The sequence below is a fragment of the Neoarius graeffei genome, chromosome 14 (genome assembly GCF_027579695.1).
Source record: "Neoarius graeffei isolate fNeoGra1 chromosome 14, fNeoGra1.pri, whole genome shotgun sequence".
NCBI lineage: Eukaryota > Metazoa > Chordata > Actinopteri > Siluriformes > Ariidae > Neoarius > Neoarius graeffei.
Window position 1 is genome coordinate 6860675 of NC_083582.1, and position 21904 is coordinate 6882578.

The following is a 21904-nucleotide window of genomic DNA, read 5'->3' on the forward strand; positions in this document are numbered from 1 at the left end:
ACAGACAGACAGTGTCCTATAATATCCCACTGAGAGACAGACAGACAGTGTCCTATAATATCCCACTGAGAGACAGACAGACAGTGTCCTATAATATCCCACTGAGAGACAGACAGGCAGTGTCTTACAATATCCCACTGAGAGACAGACAGGCAGTGTCTTACAATGTCCCACTGAGAGACAGACAGCGTCTTACAATGTCCCACTGAGAGACAGACAGTGTCTTATAATATCCCACTGAGAGACAGACAGTGTCTTATAATATCCCACTGAAAGAGAGACAGTGTCTTATAATATCCCACTGAGAGACAGACAGACAGTGTCTCATAATATCCCACTGAAAGAGAGACAGACAATGTCTCATAATATCCCACTGAAAGACAGACAGACAGTGTCTTACAATATCCCACTGAGAGACAGACAGGCAGTGTCTTACAATATCCCACTGAGAGACAGACAGTGTCTTACAATATCCCACTGAGAGACAGACAGTGTCTTACAATATCCCACTGAGAGACAGACAGTGTCTTATAATATCCCACTGAAAGAGAGACAGTGTCTTATAATATCCCACTGAGAGACAGACAGACAGTGTCTCATAATATCCCACTGAGAGACAGACAGACAGTGTCTCATAATATCCCACTGAAAGAGAGACAGACAATGTCTCATAATATCCCACTGAGAGACAGACAGGCAGTGTCTTACAATATCCCACTGAGAGACAGACAGGCAGTGTCTTACAATATCCCACTGAGAGACAGACAGTGTCTTACAATATCCCACTGAGAGACAGACAGTGTCTTACAATATCCCACTGAGAGACAGACAGTGTCTTATAATATCCCACTGAGAGACAGACAGACAGTGTCCTATAATATCCCACTGAGAGACAGACAGACAGTGTCCTATAATATCCCACTGAGAGACAGACAGGCAGTGTCTTACAATATCCCACTGAGAGACAGACAGGCAGTGTCTTACAATATCCCACTGAGAGACAGACAGTGTCTTACAATATCCCACTGAGAGACAGACAGTGTCTTACAATATCCCACTGAGAGACAGACAGTGTCTTACAATATCCCACTGAGAGACAGACAGTGTCTTACAATATCCCACTGAGAGACAGACAGGCAGTGTCTTACAATATCCCACTGAGAGACAGACAGTGTCTTACAATATCCCACTGAGAGACAGACAGGCAGTGTCTTACAATATCCCACTGAGAGACAGACAGGCAGTGTCTTACAATATCCCACTGAGAGACAGACAGGCAGTGTCTTACAATATCCCACTGAGAGACAGACAGGCAGTGTCTTACAATATCCCACTGAGAGACAGACAGGCAGTGTCTTACAATATCCCACTGAGAGACAGACAGGCAGTGTCTTACAATATCCCACTGAGAGACAGACAGGCAGTGTCTTACAATATCCCACTGAGAGACAGACAGGCAGTGTCTTATAATATCCCACTGAGAGACAGACAGGCAGTGTCTTATAATATCCCACTGAGAGACAGACAGGCAGTGTCTTACAATATCCCACTGAAAGAGAGACAGGCAGTGTCTTACAATATCCCACTGAGAGACAGACAGGCAGTGTCTTACAATATCCCACTGAGAGACAGACAGGCAGTGTCTTACAATATCCCACTGAGAGACAGACAGGCAGTGTCTTACAATATCCCACTGAGAGACAGACAGGCAGTGTCTTACAATATCCCACTGAGAGACAGACAGGCAGTGTCTTACAATATCCCACTGAGAGACAGACAGGCAGTGTCTTACAATATCCCACTGAGAGACAGACAGGCAGTGTCTTATAATATCCCACTGAGAGACAGACAGGCAGTGTCTTATAATATCCCACTGAGAGACAGACAGGCAGTGTCTTACAATATCCCACTGAGAGAGAGACAGGCAGTGTCTTACAATATCCCACTGAGAGACAGACAGGCAGTGTCTTACAATATCCCACTGAGAGACAGACAGGCAGTGTCTTACAATATCCCACTGAGAGACAGACAGGCAGTGTCTTACAATATCCCACTGAGAGACAGACAGGCAGTGTCTTACAATATCCCACTGAGAGACAGACAGGCAGTGTCTTACAATATCCCACTGAGAGACAGACAGGCAGTGTCTTACAATATCCCACTGAGAGACAGACAGGCAGTGTCTTACAATATCCCACTGAGAGACAGACAGGCAGTGTCTTACAATATCCCACTGAGAGACAGACAGGCAGTGTCTTACAATATCCCACTGAGAGACAGACAGGCAGTGTCTTACAATATCCCACTGAGAGACAGACAGGCAGTGTCTTACAATATCCCACTGAGAGACAGACAGGCAGTGTCTTACAATATCCCACTGAGAGACAGACAGGCAGTGTCTTACAATATCCCACTGAGAGACAGACAGGCAGTGTCTTACAATATCCCACTGAGAGACAGACAGGCAGTGTCTTACAATATCCCACTGAGAGACAGACAGGCAGTGTCTTACAATATCCCACTGAGAGACAGACAGGCAGTGTCTTACAATATCCCACTGAGAGACAGACAGGCAGTGTCTTACAATATCCCACTGAGAGACAGACAGGCAGTGTCTTACAATATCCCACTGAGAGACAGACAGGCAGTGTCTTACAATATCCCACTGAGAGACAGACAGGCAGTGTCTTACAATATCCCACTGAGAGACAGACAGGCAGTGTCTTACAATATCCCACTGAGAGACAGACAGGCAGTGTCTTACAATATCCCACTGAGAGACAGACAGGCAGTGTCTTACAATATCCCACTGAGAGACAGACAGGCAGTGTCTTACAATATCCCACTGAGAGACAGACAGGCAGTGTCTTACAATATCCCACTGAGAGACAGACAGGCAGTGTCTTACAATATCCCACTGAGAGACAGACAGGCAGTGTCTTACAATATCCCACTGAGAGACAGACAGGCAGTGTCTTACAATATCCCACTGAGAGACAGACAGGCAGTGTCTTACAATATCCCACTGAGAGACAGACAGGCAGTGTCTTACAATATCCCACTGAGAGACAGACAGGCAGTGTCTTACAATATCCCACTGAGAGACAGACAGGCAGTGTCTTACAATATCCCACTGAGAGACAGACAGGCAGTGTCTTACAATATCCCACTGAGAGACAGACAGGCAGTGTCTTACAATATCCCACTGAGAGACAGACAGGCAGTGTCTTACAATATCCCACTGAGAGACAGACAGGCAGTGTCTTACAATATCCCACTGAGAGACAGACAGGCAGTGTCTTACAATATCCCACTGAGAGACAGACAGGCAGTGTCTTACAATATCCCACTGAGAGACAGACAGGCAGTGTCTTACAATATCCCACTGAGAGACAGACAGGCAGTGTCTTACAATATCCCACTGAGAGACAGACAGGCAGTGTCTTACAATATCCCACTGAGAGACAGACAGGCAGTGTCTTACAATATCCCACTGAGAGACAGACAGGCAGTGTCTTACAATATCCCACTGAGAGACAGACAGGCAGTGTCTTACAATATCCCACTGAGAGACAGACAGGCAGTGTCTTACAATATCCCACTGAGAGACAGACAGGCAGTGTCTTACAATATCCCACTGAGAGACAGACAGGCAGTGTCTTACAATATCCCACTGAGAGACAGACAGTGTCTTACAATATCCCACTGAGAGACAGACAGTGTCTTACAATATCCCACTGAGAGACAGACAGTGTCTTACAATATCCCACTGAGAGACAGACAGTGTCTTATAATATCCCACTGAGAGACAGACAGTGTCTTATAATATCCCACTGAGAGACAGACAGTGTCTTATAATATCCCACTGAGAGACAGACAGTGTCTTATAATATCCCACTGAGAGACAGACAGTGTCTTATAATAATATCCCACTGAGAGACAGACAGTGTCTTATAATAATATCCCACTGAGAGACAGACAGTGTCTTATAATAATATCCCACTGAGAGACAGACAGTGTCTTATAATAATATCCCACTGAGAGACAGACAGTGTCTTATAATAATATCCCACTGAGAGACAGACAGTGTCTTATAATAATATCCCACTGAGAGACAGACAGTGTCTTATAATAATATCCCACTGAGAGACAGACAGTGTCTTATAATAATATCCCACTGAGAGACAGACAGTGTCTTATAATAATATCCCACTGAGAGACAGACAGTGTCTTATAATAATATCCCACTGAGAGACAGACAGTGTCTTATAATAATATCCCACTGAGAGACAGACAGTGTCTTAAATATCCCACTGAGAGACAGACAGTGTCTTACAATATCCCACTGAGAGACAGACAGTGTCTTACAATATCCCACTGAGAGACAGACAGTGTCTTACAATATCCCACTGAGAGACAGACAGTGTCTTATAATATCCCACTGAGAGACAGACAGTGTCTTATAATATCCCACTGAGAGACAGACAGGCAGTGTCTTATAATATCCCACTGAGAGACTGACAGTATCTTATAATATCCAACTGAGAGACAGACAGGCAGTGTCTTACAATATACCACCGAGAGACAGACAGGCAGTGTCTTACAATATACCACTGAGAGACAGAAAGGCAGTGTCTTACAATATACCACTGAGAGACAGACAGGCAGTGTCTTACAATATACCACTGAGAGACAGACAGGCAGTGTCTTATCCCACTGACAGGCAGTGTCTTATAATATCCCACTGAGAGACAGACAGTGTCTTATAATATCCCACTGAGAGACAGACAGACAGACAGTGTCTTATAATATCCCACTGAGAGACAGACAGACAGTGTCTTATAATATCCCACTGAGAGACAGACAGACAGTGTCTTGTAATATCCCACTGAGAGACAGACAGACAGACAGTGTCTTATAATATCCCACTGAGAGACGGACAGTGTCTTATAATATCCCACTGACAGACAGTGTCTTATAATATCCCACTGACAGAGACAGTGTCTTATAATATCCCACTGACAGACAGTGTCTTATAATATCCCACTGACAGACAGTGTCTTATAATATCCCACTGACAGAGACAGTGTCTTATAATATCCCACTGAGAGAGACAGTGTCTTATAATAATATCCCACTGAGAGACAGACAGTCTCTTATAATAATATCCCACTGAGAGACAGACAGTGTCTTATAATAATATCCCACTGAGAGACAGACAGTGTCTTATAATAATATCCCACTGAGAGACAGACAGTGTCTTATAATAATATCCCACTGAGAGACAGACAGTGTCTTATAATAATATCCCACTGAGAGACAGACAGTGTCTTATAATAATATCCCACTGAGAGACAGACAGTGTCTTATAATAATATCCCACTGAGAGACAGACAGTGTCTTATAATAATATCCCACTGAGAGACAGACAGTGTCTTAAATATCCCACTGAGAGACAGACAGTGTCTTACAATATCCCACTGAGAGACAGACAGTGTCTTACAATATCCCACTGAGAGACAGACAGTGTCTTACAATATCCCACTGAGAGACAGACAGTGTCTTATAATATCCCACTGAGAGACAGACAGTGTCTTATAATATCCCACTGAGAGACAGACAGGCAGTGTCTTATAATATCCCACTGAGAGACTGACAGTATCTTATAATATCCAACTGAGAGACAGACAGGCAGTGTCTTACAATATACCACCGAGAGACAGACAGGCAGTGTCTTACAATATACCACTGAGAGACAGAAAGGCAGTGTCTTACAATATACCACTGAGAGACAGACAGGCAGTGTCTTACAATATCCCACTGAGAGACAGACAGGCAGTGTCTTACAATATCCCACTGAGAGACAGACAGGCAGTGTCTTACAATATCCCACTGAGAGACAGACAGGCAGTGTCTTACAATATCCCACTGAGAGACAGACAGTGTCTTACAATATCCCACTGAGAGACAGACAGGCAGTGTCTTACAATATACCACTGAGAGGCAGACAGGCAGTGTCTTATCCCACTGACAGGCAGTGTCTTATAATATCCCACTGAGAGACAGACAGTGTCTTATAATATCCCACTGAGAGACAGACAGACAGACAGTGTCTTATAATATCCCACTGAGAGACGGACAGTGTCTTATAATATCCCACTGAGAGACGGACAGTGTCTTATAATATCCCACTGACAGACAGTGTCTTATAATATCCCACTGACAGACAGTGTCTTATAATATCCCACTGACAGAGACAGTGTCTTATAATATCCCACTGACAGACAGTGTCTTATAATATCCCACTGAGAGAGACAGTGTCTTATAATATCCCACTGACAGACAGACAGACAGAAAGTGGATTGGTCGGTTTACTCACCAGTTTTCCTCAAACCATTTAAATGCGACTTTTTCATCGAAACGCCGCTCGAAATCAAAATACCCTGTAAATAATGTCCCATTCATTTTTTAAATTATTTTTATTAGTTTGAATAAACTCAGTTTGGTTGAAAGGGAATCATCTGAGCTCGAGTGACTATCATTGATTAAATCATGGCTGATGCCCCACCTTCCAGCATCACCTTTTTCCTGTTAACCAATCACAGCTCAGGAAGCTGGGTGGTACTAACCAATGGTAGATTGCAGGGCGGGATTAAAAGTTCGCAGCCAACCAATGAAATCACTCTGACCGCTTCTACTTCCTTGTTGTGGTTTCAGATAAGTGTTTCGTTTGGAAGAACGATTTCCTGAAATAAAAACACACGTTTTACTTTAGAACATATTTCAGTGATACGTATATAACATTAATTATTTTAACTTATTTAAATTCTAGTTGCATAAATATATCTCGCGAAGTGTAACTGTCATTTCACGAAAATCGAGCTTTAATTTTGAATTATAGTGCAGGTCATGTGGTGCTATGTTACTTTATATATAATACATAAGACAGAAATGTAAACAAACCCAGGATAGGAAGTGCATTTTATATTTTTATTGATGTGTTATAGCAATTCGTAAGTTTCAATGCTGTCTAATATGAGAGAGAGAAAGTAAGAGGAAGTGTACACACACAGTAAACAGCCCTTGTTTATGAAGATCAGGAGCTGCAGGTTTGTTTATTGCACTTTATTTCTAGTCCAGTTTAGTGCTTGTGTTTAAAAAGGAGAAACTGTGAGTCTCTGTGGAAACCCTGTGTGGGATTTAAGCAGCTTGCATTCCTCTGTGTGCAGTTCTCTGTTATCAGCTTGGTGCATGTGTGTTTCTCCTAAGGCGTTGTTCCATGGGCATTGTGCTTACTCACTGCTTATAACCGTTGATAAGCATGCACACTGGCCCTGGGTCACACTGCACTGTTTTGTGTTGCAGTTACAGGTGACAGAATGAAGGTGTTGGTGTTGAAAGAACCCAGAGAGAGCGAGAGTGGAGCAGATCCGTACATCAAGGTAAGATCATCAGTGATATGGAGCAGCAAAATCAATTCTGTTGATGATTTTGTGTATCTTGGCAGTAATGTAGTCTACAATCTTCTGAAAAAGACATGGAGATACGAAAAGTCAAAACTTGGACTGCTCTGAAAAAACCAGACAATATTTGGTAAATGAAAGTCAAATCTCCCGAAAGACCTGAAATGGGAGTTCTTTAGATCTACTGTTGAATCTGTGCAATATCATGGGCTCTGACCTGCCAACTAGAAAAGGCTCTAGATGGGACATACTGTACATGAGAATCCGAAGAGCCGTCTTAAATGTTGACAGGAGGACACAACCTACGATTGAAGAGCTCAATGGAAACCTTCCAAGAGTATCTTGTGTTGTTTGAGAACGAGCGAAGACTACGCCTAGAGCTAGCTGGTCATTCATGATGTAGCAAAAACAATGTGATTAGTGATGTCCTTCTATGGAGACCCTTGCATGGCCAAAATCCAGTTGGTCGCCCGAAGAAGACATACGTTGACCAGTTAGCAGATGATGCCAGGTTCTTAGATGAAGACTTACCAACCTTAACGGAAGATAGAGCAAGAGTCATGAGAGTGTGAGAAATCCTCTCATCGCAGTGGTGATGATGATTCCCAGCCCTGGTCTTGGAAAGCCCCCTGTCCTGCACAGGTTAATGCTTTCTCTCATTTAATACACTTGAGTTAACTGTTTATTAGCTGGTCAGTTAACTCAGGTGTGTTAGAGGAGCAGAAACACTCAAATGTGCAGAACAGGACCAGGACTCAGAACCTGTGAGAACCTAACTTTAGAAGCTACTATGTACTTATTAATTAACTAACTAACTAACTAACTAACTAACTAACTAACTTACTTTAAAAATTACTCAGCAACTCCTAACTAACTAACTAACTAACTAACTAACTAACTAACTAACTAACTAACTAACATTAAAAACTACTAACTAATGAACTAAAAAAAACAATTTAACTACTCAGTAAATCCTAACTAACTAACTAACTAACTAACTAACTAACTTTACAAACTATTAATTCCCAAATAACTTTTTAAAAAAATACTAAGTAAAAACTCCTAACTAACTAACTAACTAACTAACTAACTAACTAACTAACTAACTTTAAAAATAACTAACTTTACAAACTCACAACTCAAATAACTTTAAAAGTTACTAAGTAAATACTAACTAACTAACTAACTAACTGGCAAACTTTAAATCTACTAAGTAACTCCTAACTAATTAGGTTTAAAAAGTCTTAAATAACTCATAACTCGCGAGCTAACTAACTAACTTTAAAAATGACCAATTACCAAGTACTAACTAACTAACTAACTTTACAAACTACTAACTCCCAAATGACTTTAAAAGCTACTACTGTAACTTATTGACAAACTTTAAAACTACTAAGTAAGTCCCAACTAACTAACTTTGCAGACTATTAACTTTAAAAACTACTGACTACTAAGTAACTAATTAGCTTTAAAAAGTGCTAAGTAACTCATAACTAAATTAGTGAGCTAACTAACTTTAAAAATGACTAACTAATTAACTAACTTTACAAACTGCTAACTCCCAAATGACTTAAAAAGCTACTAAGTAAAAACTTCTAACTAACTGACAAACTGAAACTTTAAAACTACTAAGTAATTCCTAACTAACTTTACAAACTAACTTTTAAAAACTACTGACTGCTAAGTAACTCCTAACTAATTAGTCCTAAGTAACTCATAACTAAATAACTAGCGAACTAACTAACTAGTTTTAAAGGTTCCTAAAGCTTTAAAATGATAAATATAATATCAATCCTAGCAAAATGGATCTGTCCACATTTACAGTTTCTAAAAATCTTTTCCAGTCCCGTTCTCTTCTGTTATTTTGTGTTTGATCAGCAGCCAGATGTTTGAGCTGATCTCGGCTCACTGTGGATCCTGGATGTCTGGCTGTGTGTTTTTCAGGAGCTGGCAGCGTGTGGACACTCGGCTACACTCGTCCCTGTCCTGGCATTTCAGTTTGTGTCTCTGACTCGTCTGTCAGATCGGGTTAGTATCACAGCAGGTTGGTATCATATCAGGTCAGTATCAGATGGGGTTAGTATCAGATGACGTTCGTATCAGATCTCACACATCCCCTGGACACCAGCTGTGATGACCTCACCGATTACACTCTGTAGTTTCTCAGGCAGATGATGAGCTCATGAGGAGCGTGTGGTATAAACCTGCCGGTGGCGCTGAGCCCTGCTCTGTCCATCAAAGATAAAACACAGCAGGAAAGCCTTTCATCTCTCATGAAATCTTACATTTATACCAGATTATTTGCTGTTAACGAACGTTGGATTATTTCGGATTTCTGTAAACGCACAACAGCACCACTGATGTTCGTGAGTCACAACACACAGAATGGTGTGAAAAAGTGAGAAGCGAAGCTGGGGCTGATTTCTTTCTCATCCAGAATGTAGATCCATGCAGCCAATCAGTGACAGTCATGTTATTCGACTGAGAGACACGCCCACTAGATTAGCTCTCCTGCGCTGGAATGCATTATCAGCACCGACTGAAGAATGCAGAATGAGGAGAAGAGAAACCAAAAGGAGATGAGACAAAGGAGAGATTTGCACAGAAATTTATAGAATGCAGAGAAAGGACAGATGACTGAACTTTTTTTTGGTTTGAATGAAAGAGTTTCCAGTTTGTTTGTTACTCAGAGGGAATGCAGTATGGAGCCAGGTGAGCATTATGGATTAAAATAAAATGGTAAATGACAAATATGCTTGTCTGTCTGCCTAAGTGTGTGTGTGTGTGTGTGTGTGTGCGCAGCTGTTTAATCCAGAGAAATACGGCGGTCTGGTGTTCACCAGTCCCAGAGCGGTCAAAGCTGTAAGATGGTGTATTGAGAGCAGTACACACAAAGAAGGTCAGTGTGTGTGTGTGTGTGTGTGTGTGTGTGTGTGTGTGTGCGCGCGCTCAGGTATCCACTGTGTGTGCTGTGTTTTATATGAAAGACATATGGAGTGAAATATTATTTGTAGTGAATCTTTATTTTAAGGAGAATGTACTGTTGTTTGTCGGAGTGACCTTCGACCTGCGTAAGTGCAATGTACCAAGCTATCACCTTTTTTGAATATCTATCTATCTATCTATCTATCTATCTATCTATCTATCTATCTATCTATCTATCTATCTATCTATTTGACCCATGCTATCAGTTTTTTAAACCATTTATTTATTTTTTATTTGTAGCATGCTATCACCTTTTTAACTATTTATTTATTCATTTATTTGTATCATGCTATCACTCTATTTATTTATTTGCTTGTTTATTTATTTATTTATTTGTTTATTTGTACCATACTATAACTTTTTTAAACCATTTATTTATTTGTACCAAACTATCATTTTTTAAAACTATTTTATTTATTTGTAGCATGCTATCACTTTTCAAACCATTTATTAATTTTTTTTTTTATTTGCAGCATGCTAGCACCTTTAACAATTTATTTATTTATTTGTACCATGCTATCACACTTTTTTTATTTATTTATTTATTTGCTTATTTATTTGTACCATGCTATCACTCTTTATTTATTTATTTGCTTATTTATTTTTTTGTACCATACTATCACTTTTTAAAACCATTTATTTATTTGTTGTTTGTTTGTTTGTTTGTTTGTTTGTAGCATGCTGCCAGTTTTTAAACCCTTTATTTATTTGTTTGTACCATGCTATCACTTTTTATTTATTTATTTATTTATTTATTTATTTGTAGCATGCTGTCACTTTTTAAACCCTTTGTTTGTTTGTACCATGCGATCACTTTTTAAACGATTGTATTTATTTATTTATTTATTTGTAGCATGCTGTCAGTTTTTAAACCCTTTGTTTATTTGTTTGTACCATGCAATCACTTTTTAAATTTATTTATTTATTTATTTATTTATTTATTTGTAGCATGCTGTCACTTTTTCAAGCCATTTATTCGTTCATTCATTCGTACCATGCTATCACTTTTTTAAACCACTTATTTATTTGTTTGTTTGTTTGCACCATGCTATCGCCTGCCTCGCTGGGCATGCTCATGATCCGTAGAGCTCCACATACAGAAATGCTCACGGAGCCACAGCTGTGACTCGAGTCGGCCGTGCAGCTTGAAATTGTGACGTCAGTTCCTGATGTATCCAGGATACACCATGACTGACTCGCACCTTTTTTTTTTTTTTTTTTTTGACGTCACAAGATGCATTCCTTAATCAGTGGTGGAACTGTTTTGTGTCACATGAGCCATCCTTGGCCAATCCCTGCACGGGAATGTTTTGATGAGGGATATCATACTTTTTATATAGATCACGACCCGTATTATAACATATCAAACATGTCAGAATGAGTCATAATTATGATTAATTGTAATCATTCCTAACAGACACTTTATTAAAGGTGTGCTATAGACTCAATCACACAAAAACGAATAAACTAGACGTCCATGTGAGACATGTGGATTCTCAGTGAATTGTTCGGCTTTTATTCGCTCTTAAAGCTGTAAACCGCAGTCGCTCGATGCTCCCTGAAAGTCCGCACATGGACGTAATAATTCATGCTCAAATCTTTGTTTTTTAGTAAAGTCTTTATTGCACATTATTACAACTAATCATGCAGTAATTACTCATCGTCACCTAACAGATGTCTAGTTATGCACCAGTACAGCTCATGTATAAAGAAACGGCATTTTTAAATAAACAACCTTATTTTGCCTTTTATACACGTTCGGCACTTTCAGTCCGTCTCTGCATCTCCATCTTTTGAAAAGTTACTCCCTGGGTATGTGAACTGGTCTGCTTACTTCTTCAGCTGGTGTTCCATTTATTAATATAAGCGTGTCTTTATTTGTAATGATTTTCTGGACTTTTATTTTTTCTACACTGATGCAAAGACCAACTGCGTTTTCCTTTCGGCTATGAGTCATCATCTGTAGCTCTCGACACTGCTCGGCTAAGAGAGCAATATCGTCTGCAAAATCCAAATCCGTTGAGCGCACGTTGTTCCGTTCTATACCTCCCCTTTGGTTGTTCATAGCCCTCTTCAATACAAAGTCGACTACCAAGAGGAATAGGAAGGGAGAGCCCATACACCCTTGACGCACCCTGACACTATTTCAACAAAGTCTAATATGCCAGAGGAAGTTTTGACACAGCAGCTGGTATTTCGACTCAGTATATGAGTTTATCATATTACTATCATCAGCATTTTTTTTAAAGAACGGATTGGAAGAGGTAAACAATTTTGATTTTTGGTGAATTTGGTCAAATCTGTTACTGTGGTCAGTGTTGAATTATTTCTTTTTATACACATTAAAAAAATTGTTCGCAAACCCGTGTATGATTGATGTATACAGTGGGGCAAAAAAGTATTTAGTCAGCCACCAACTGTGCAAGTTCTCCCACTTAAAAAGATGAGAGAGGCCTGTAATTTTCATCATAGGTACATTTCAACTATGAGAGACAGAATGGGGGGAAAGAATCCAGGAAATCACATTGTAGGATTTTTAATGAATTAATTGGTAAATTCCTCAGTAAAATAAGTATTTGGTCACCGACAAACAAGCAAGATTTCTGGCTCTCACAGACCTGTAACTTCTTCTTTAAGAGGCTGCTCTGTCCTCCACTCGTTACCTGTATTAATGGCACCTGTTTGAACTCGTTATCAGTATAAAAGACACCTGTCCACAACCTCAAACAGTCACACTCCAAACTCCACTATGGCCAAGACCAAAGAGCTGTCAAAGGACACCAGAAACAAAATTGTAGACCTGCACCAGGCTGGGAAGACTGAATCTGCAATAGGTAAGCAGCTTGGTGTGAAGAAATCAACTGTGGGAGCAATTATTAGAAAATGGAAGACATACAAGACCACTGATAATCTCCCTCGATCTGGGGCTCCACGCAAGATCTCACCCCGTGGGGTCAAAATGATCACAAGAACAGTGAGCAAAAATCCCAGAACCACACGGGGGGACCTAGTGAATGACCTGCAGAGAGCTGGGACCAAAGTAACAAAGGCTACCATCAGTAACACACTACGCCGCCAGGGACTCAAATCCTGCAGTGCCAGACGTGTCCCCCTGCTTAAGCCAGTACATGTCCAGGCCCATCTGAAGTTTACTAGAGAGCATTTGGATGATCCAGAAGAGGATTGGGAGAATGTCATATGGTCAGATGAAACCAAAATAGAACTTTTTGGTAAAAACTCAACTTGTCGTGTTTGGAGGAGAAAGAATGCTGAGTTGCATCCAAAGAACACCATACCTACTGTGAAGCATGGGGGTGGAAACATCATGCTTTGGGGCTGTTTTTCTGCAAAGGGACCAGGACGACTGATCCGTGTAAAGGAAAGAATGAATGGGGCCATGTATCGTGAGATTTTGAGTGAAAACCTCCTTCCATCAGCAAGGGCATTGAAGATGAAACGTGGCTGGGTCTTTCAGCATGACAATGATCCCAAACACACCGCCCGGGCAACGAAGGAGTGGCTTCGTAAGAAGCATTTCAAGGTGCTGGAGTGGCCTAGCCAGTCTCCAGATCTCAACCCCATAGAAAATCTTTGGAGGGAGTTGAAAGTCCGCGTTGCCCAGCGACAGCCCCAAAACATCACTGCTCTAGAGGAGATCTGCATGGAGGAATGGGCCAAAATACCAGCAACAGTGTGTGAAAACCTTGTGAAGACTTACAGAAAACGTTTGACCTCTGTCATTGCCAACAAAGGGTATATAACAAAGTATTGAGATGAGCTTTTGTTATTGACCAAATACTTATTTTCCACCATAATTTGCAAATAAATTCTTTAAAAATCAGACAATGTGATTTTCTGGATTTTTTTTTCTCATTTTGTCTTTCATAGTTGAGGTATACCTATGATGAAAATTACAGGCCTCTCTCATCTTTTTAAGTGGGAGAACTTGCACAATTGTTGACTGACTAAATACTTTTTTGCCCCACTGTAGAGCTAAAACACTGCCACTTTTTCTGTTCTGATACTGAAACCTTGAGCATCAGATAATATCGATATCCGTCTGTTTTTCTTTAAAAAAAAAAACTACAAAGCTGTAAAAATGTTTTAATTTTTTTTTAAAGCGAAGCACTTAGAAAATGCAAAGGGAAAAAAACCCCCCAAAATTCCGCTTTCAAAAATTCACTTGCGTTGTAAATAGTATAAAGTATAAATGTAAAAAATCAATAACAAACAATACATTTACAGCTCCAAAAACAATTTTCCGCAACGCAAATTTCTTTTTTTCCTCTGCTATCCAATCTAGCAATTTTTTTGTTGTTGTTTGTTTTTCCCTGGTATTCAATCAGTCATGATTCTGGATATCGGATCTGTCCCGTGCCACATTAATTTCATAATCACTTAAAGTATGAACTCATAAACCAGTTGTTATAAAAAGTTATTTTAGTTAATGCAGTAACACAGATTGGCCAGTAGGGGTCAGATGTGCCCTGATTTGAGTCTCAGCCTAAAAATATTAATATGAATCTTTCGAGCTGCGTTTGAAACAGAAGGTCGTTGTTGTAACAGATGGGGGTCTCATCAGGCAGGACTTTCGACCGAAGGCGTCTTCTAAGGACATTCGTTTCGAATGATGTTTTAGGATTGCGTTTGTGATGTCAGGACGCCGTGTAACTAAACCAGAGAGGGAGCTAGTTGGTGAAGAGATGCCTCACAGATCATATCAAATGTACTTTTTAATTTATTTACAGTCACATGGTTCTAAAATAGCACAAAATCACTTTTCAGTGAAGTTAGATCATGATCAGTTTTTTTTTTTTTTTTAAGTTTTTCCTGTCACTTCAGGAAGCTGCCGCAGAAATTTATGGGTAACAGGCAGCATCAAGGATCCAGCGATGTCCGTGATGCCTCGCTGTCTCGATCCTCCTGAGGATCCCTGATTTGAACCCACCCAACATTTAGTGTAGATTGTTGTTGTTAAATTATGGTTCTAGCTTTCTAAAGCGGTTCTACATGGAACCCTGTGTGATACAGAACGGTGTTATGCCCCTTTTCCACCAAAGCAGTTCCAGGGCTGGTTCGGGGCCAGTGCTTAGTTTGGAACCGGGTTTTCTGTTTCCACTGACAAAGAACTGGCTCTGGGGCCAGAAAAACCGGTTCCAGGCTAGCACCAACTCTCTGCTGGGCCAGAGGAAAGAACCTCTTACGTCAGCGGGGGGGCGGAGTTGTTAAGACCAACAACAATAGCAAGACTGTGAAAGATCGCCATTTTTAAGCGACGAGAAGCCGCAGCTGTACAAACGCGAAGTCAGCCATTATTATTATTATTGTTGTTGCTTCGATGTTCGCGCCAAGGTTTATGCAAACGTAACTGACGTATACAGCGACGTAATGACGTGGCTCCCCTTAGCACCGCGAGCTATGGAAAAGCAAACTGGTTCTCAGCTGGCTCGCAAGTTGAACGAGTTGTGAACCAGCACCAGCACTGGCCCCGAACCAGCCCTGGAACTGATTTGGTGGAAAAGGGGCATTAGAGGACTCGCAGAGTACTGATACATTCTAGAAGTAAGAAAGACGCATTATTTATTATTTATTTACGTTGGCGTAAACTATAGATTGTTCCACTATTCTTCAAACAGAACTATACGATATTTAAGCGATTTTATTTTTTTAACCCGTTTTTATTCAAGGCGCCTGATGAACTCCGCAGGACCCTCAGGAACCCGACCTGCTGAGCTCATACGGTTCACGTCGTCCCCCTGAGCGTGTCCTGTTGTTTATGTTTACAGAGTGGAACACGGTGAGAGAACAGTGGAACGCAAAACACGTGTACGTGGTGGGGAAAGCGACGGCGTCGTTAGGTGAGTGAAACACACACCGGACAATTTATTAGGAACACCCTAACGTCCATCCACCAGGGACCTTAGAATCAACAAGAAGTTCCTGTTAAAGTGGCCGCTGAGTGTATTTGATTTTTTTTAAGCAACACATCTGCTGCAGTGCTGTAAATGAACTTATTTTTAGATTATTTAAATAAATTAACTACTGTAGAGTAGAGTGGGGGGAAAAAGCCCCCCTTAAGGAAAATTCAGTTTTTCTCCAAGTTGAAATGAACCATGTGTTTAGTTTTAATCATAGTTTTTGACAACAGTGACATGAACAATAATGCCACCTAAAGTTTGCCTAAAGTTAATACTTAATTTTTTTTTTTAACAAAAACATTGTGCCAAGGGGGCCTTTTACCCCCCCAGTGGGGTAAAAGGCCCCCTGAGGTGGGGCAATAGGCCCCCTCACTCAAAGAAAGCTGTTTGGATAGCAAAAGTGTTTACTTAAGCCTATAATGTAAAAGAAACAAGAAAATATCCCTGAATTAATGAATAAATGCATTATTTTATTATATTTCGCATTTTAATTTAATTTTTTTTTAATTTCAATTATTTTTAATATTAAGTTCAAATTACTTGCTTTACTCAACCAGGTAAGCGAGATGTTATTAAAAACTATGTATCTGCTATTCAGAAATGTATGAAATACAGTAATTATGATAAAAGGAAACGATGCCCCCTGGGGGGCCATTTACCCCGCCATTAAGGGGGCGTTTTACCCCACAGACTACACTTTTACAAAAAAGGGTCTTACTTTCAAAATGTGATTCAACTTTTTATACCTAATGTATTTTTTTTAACGTACTGACTTGTCTACTCGTACCACATACACAGCTGTGATATCTGACGAAATAGCAGCTATCTAAATACAGTTTTACTGATATCTGAAAATTATATCACTTACCATGAAATTTGATTTCTCTCCGCTGCGTTGCTGATATGCGATCCACAGTGGATATTTGTATATCCCCGTTGTCAAGCCAGTCCATAGCAACAATAGAAATGTAACTTTGCGCCATCTGGTGGTTATTTTGGGTAAAACAGGCCGGGGGCGTATTACCCTACGGGGGCGTATTACCCCACTCTACTCTATATGACATATATAGTGTAAAGCCCAACAATATTAAGGAAAAAAAAAAAAAGTCTCAGAAAACCACTCGCGACCTGCAGCCACAGCTGATCTGTAAGCAGCTGCCGGTGTTTTATTTTCCGTTGTAATGACCCCTCACTGAATGAGCGTGAGTGTGTGTCCTGTGTGAACGTGTGCTGAGTGTAATAACAGCTCCGTAAAGTGATTTGCGCAGTCGTAACACTCAGGATGTTTGTTCAGCAGCTCAGACTCTTACACAGGGGTGACATTCACACACGCCTGCTGCCTTTCTCCTTACTGTATTAGCTAATGAGCTGATAATTAATGTGTGTGTGTGTGTGTGTGTGTGTGTGTGTGTGTGTAGTTGAAGCTCTGGGTCTGAAGCCCCTCGGTGAACACACAGGCACGGCTGAGGTTTTGTCTCAACTCATCATCGAAAGTAAGAAAAAACACGGCTCTGTACAGTTTAGTAACATGAAATAGGAAGTTATTTAGTGTGTGTGTGTGTGTGTGTGTGTGTGTGTGTGTGTGTGTGTGTGTGTGCAGGAGAAAACTCCACGCCTCTGCCCCTGTTCTTTCCTTGCGGCTCACTGAAGAGAGAAGTGCTGCCCACCACACTGAGAGAACACGGTGAGACACCATGAGTGTGTGTGTGTGTGGGCCCGTCTCAATGGCCAAGCCTTGTTCACGGAGTGTGTACTTCGTCAAGGTGTGTCTTACTGTCAGATCCATCACAGTGCTCAGATAATCCGCCCCGCTGTGCTCTGTTCAGTTCTCTGAAAAGGTCAAACTACTTGGGTTTTGGTGTGTTAGAAGAATGTTTATTTTATTTGTCACATGTACATTAGATCAGTGTTTCTCAACAGCACCATGTAGTGGGCTGCGAATTTTTTTTCAAGTTGAGGATAATTTTTACTCGTAGTCGGGTACAGTTGCTGGGTTGCATCCGACGTCACGTCCGCCTCATTAAAGTGCCATTCCACCATTGGATGTATTCTTTGGCATAAAATACGATATATTTTATGACAACATGACTAGACAGAGAAATCTTTTAGCTTCAAAATGATATATCAAACATAATTTTTTGACAACGACAAGTATATTAATTTTGCGACCAAAGTCACCTACCCTTTTAATTTCCGCGCGGTAGTGAAACGTGATGTCATCGGCAGGTTCCCCTTCTTGTGTACCACGTGTCGGTCTATTTTTAGACCAGGAAACCCCCAAAGTGAGAGAGTCATTTCTCCTCGTATATGGGGGCCAAAAAAATTGCGAAAAATTGAGTTAATCTTTCAGTTAGCTAGATTTATTGGTATTATTTTTATCGCGTTCTATCCGCCATTGCTGATAATATGTGCCACGTCACACATCACGTGGTACACAAGAAGGGGAACCTGCCGATGACATCACGCGCGGAAATTAAAAGGGTAGGTGACTTTGGTTGCAAAATTAATATACTTGTCGTTGTCAAAAAATTATGTTTGATATATCATTTTGAAGCTAAAAGATTTCTCTATCTAGTGATACCATTTATATATGTTGTCAAAATATATTGTATTTTATGCCAAAGAATACATTCAGTGGTGGAATGGCACTTTAAGCTCCGGTCACATTCCAGCTCGCCGTGCTTTACGATGGGTTATCGATGAAAATGAGGCTTTTTGATGGCGAGGCACACACTAGCTAAAAGTAGGTGAACACTTCACTGTCGCGCCTTTGCACGCTTGAGTCTGCCGCAGCTCGAACAGCCGCGCACGCTCACGCCCTGCGTCCGAAATCGCTCACTTGTTCACTACTCCCTATATAGGGAATTACTACATAGAGGACTATATAGTGAGCTCATTGGTAAAATGAAAAAACGCTTTCGGACACTACTCCGTCATGCTGGGATTTACGTCATTACTGTCGCACAATTAAAACACCAGCCAGATCAGCCGGCTGGTGTGTTTTCAAAATAATAAATACATGCATGTGATAAAATTTTGGTGGTAAATCCATATTATACTGAGCGTATTTCCTACGTTAATCAATACAAAGGACCTGCATCTTTCAGTTTTTTTTTTTTAAATCAAGGCTGAATACTTACTTTCTTCTTTGCCGCTGCCTTTTATTAAATCAAATTTGAGACTTTTAATTTGATGTCTTTCAGCACGACCGTAATCCTTGATGGGATGTATTGCTTTGGTTAGTGACCATCGTTGTACAACCCCGATTCCAAAAAAGTTGGGACAAAGTACAAATTGTAAATAAAAACGGAATGCAATAATTTACAAATCTCAAAAACTGATATTGTATTCACAATAGAACATAGACAACATATCAAATGTCGAAAGTGAGACATTTTACAATTTCATGCCAAATATTGGCTTCATTTGAAATTTCATGACAGCAACACATCTCAAAAAAGTTGGGACAGGGGCAATAAGAGGCTGGAAAAGTTAAAGGTACAAAAAAGGAACAGCTGGAGGACCAAATTGCAACTCATTAGGTCAATTGGCAATAGGTCATTAACATGACTGGGTATAAAAAGAGCATCTTGGAGTGGCAGCGGCTCTCAGAAGTAAAGATGGGAAGAGGATCACCAATCCCCCTAATTCTGCGCCGACAAATAGTGGAGCAATATCAGAAAGGAGTTCGACAGTGTAAAATTGCAAAGAGTTTGAACATATCATCATCTACAGTGCATAATATCATCAAAAGATTCAGAGAATCTGGAAGAATCTCTGTGTGTAAGGGTCAAGGCCGGAAAACCATACTGGGTGCCCGTGATCTTCGGGCCCTTAGACGGCACTGCATCACATACAGGCATGCTTCTGTATTGGAAATCACAAAATGGGCTCAGGAATATTTCCAGAGAACATTATCTGTGAACACAATTCACCGTGCCATCCGCCGTTGCCAGCTAAAACTCAATAGTTCAAAGAAGAGGCCGTATCTAAACACGATCCAGAAGCACAGACGTCTTGTCTGGGCCAAGGCTCATTTAAAATGGACTGTGGCAAAGTGGAAAACTGTTCTGTGGTCAGACGAATCAAAATTTGAAGTTCTTTATGGAAATCAGGGACGCCGTGTCATTCGGACTAAAGAGGAGAAGGACGACCCGAGTTGTTATTAGTGCTCAGTTCAGAAGCCTGCATCTCTGATGGTATGGGGTTGCATTAGTGCGTGTGGCACGGGCAGCTTACACATCTGGAAAGACACCATCAATTCTGAAAGGTATATCCAGGTTCTAGAGCAACATATGCTCCCATCCAGACGACGTCTCTTTCAGGGAAGACCTTGCATTTTCCAACATGACAATGCCAAACCACATACTGCATCAATTACAGCATTATGGCTGCGTAGAAGAAGGGTCCGGGTACTGAACTGGCCAGCCTGCAGTCCAGATCTTTCACCCATAGAAAACATTTGGCGCATCATAAAACGGAAGACACGACAAAAAAGACCTAAGACAGTTGAGCAACTAGAATCCTACATTAGACAAGAATGGGTTAACATTCCTATCCCTAAACTTGAGCAACTTGTCTCCTCAGTCCCCAGACGTTTACAGACTGTTGTAAAGAGAAAAGGGGATGTCTCACAGTGGTAAACACGGCCTTGTCCCAACTTTTTTGAGATGTGTTGTCATGAAATTTAAAATCGCCTAATTTTTCTCTTTAAATGATACATTTTCTCAGTTTAAACATTTGATATGTCATCTATGTTCTATTCTGAATAAAATATGGAATTTTGAAACTTCCACATCATTGCATTTCGTTTTTATTTACAATTTGTACTTTGTCCCAACTTTTTTGGAATCAGGGTTGTATTTATATAAAAGATATTTTGTACTAAATGACTCTATGTGGAAAAAAAAGATGGCGTCAAACAAAATTGGTAGCGTTCAAATTAGCGTGGAAGGAGAGCTTCCTGAAGTATAGAAAAGCTCTTAGTGCTGCGAGATCAACATATCTCTCCTCCCTAATAGAAGATAACAAAAATAATCCTAGATTCCTATTTAATACTGTTGCAGAATTAACCAGGAATAAGTCCACTATAGACACATGCACACCTGTAGTATGTAGTAGCAACGACTTCATGAATTTTTTTAAAGACAAAATTGAGAATATCCGACAAAAAATTCAAACTACTAATTTAAGGTCAGACAATGTAAGTAACCCTGTAGTTAACAATATAACTGTATCAGATCAGCAATTAGACTGTTTTACTCACCATAGAGAAATTGAATTACTTTCATTAATCTCCGCATCAAAAGCCTCAACTTGTGGACTAGATCCCTTACCTACACGTCTATTCAAACAGATAATACCTGAAGTAATTGAACCGCTTCTAAAAATAATAAATTCTTCTCTTAGGATTGGCTATGTACCCAAATCCTTTAAACTAGCAGTTATCAAACCCCTGATTAAAAAACCTGACCTTGATCCCTGTCAGCTGTCCAATTATCGGCCAATATCAAACCTCCCCTTTATCTCCAAGATCCT

At 40.4% G+C, this 21904-nt stretch overlaps 2 protein-coding genes across 3 annotated transcripts in view; one reads left to right on the top strand and one right to left on the bottom strand.

Annotated features, from left to right (window-relative positions):
• Nucleotides 1-6557, bottom strand: part of LOC132897921 (elongation of very long chain fatty acids protein 6-like) — a 92831-nt gene extending 86274 nt beyond the window's left edge. For both annotated transcript variants that reach the window (XM_060939201.1, XM_060939200.1), the window contains exon 1: nt 6380-6557. In XM_060939201.1, the coding sequence (XP_060795184.1) occupies nt 6380-6465 (86 nt within the window). In that variant the 5' untranslated portion in view covers nt 6466-6557. The remainder of the gene's footprint in view (nt 1-6379) is intronic.
• A 172-nt stretch (nt 6558-6729) lies between these two features.
• The window catches only part of mmp21 (matrix metallopeptidase 21), a 59436-nt gene continuing 44261 nt past the window's right edge, over nt 6730-21904 (top strand). The window contains exons 1-6 of the mRNA XM_060940356.1: nt 6730-7109; nt 7366-7442; nt 10266-10362; nt 16235-16306; nt 17785-17859; nt 17967-18050. Coding sequence (XP_060796339.1) covers nt 7380-7442; nt 10266-10362; nt 16235-16306; nt 17785-17859; nt 17967-18050 — 391 coding nt within the window. The 5' untranslated portion in view covers nt 6730-7109; nt 7366-7379. The remainder of the gene's footprint in view (nt 7110-7365; nt 7443-10265; nt 10363-16234; nt 16307-17784; nt 17860-17966; nt 18051-21904) is intronic.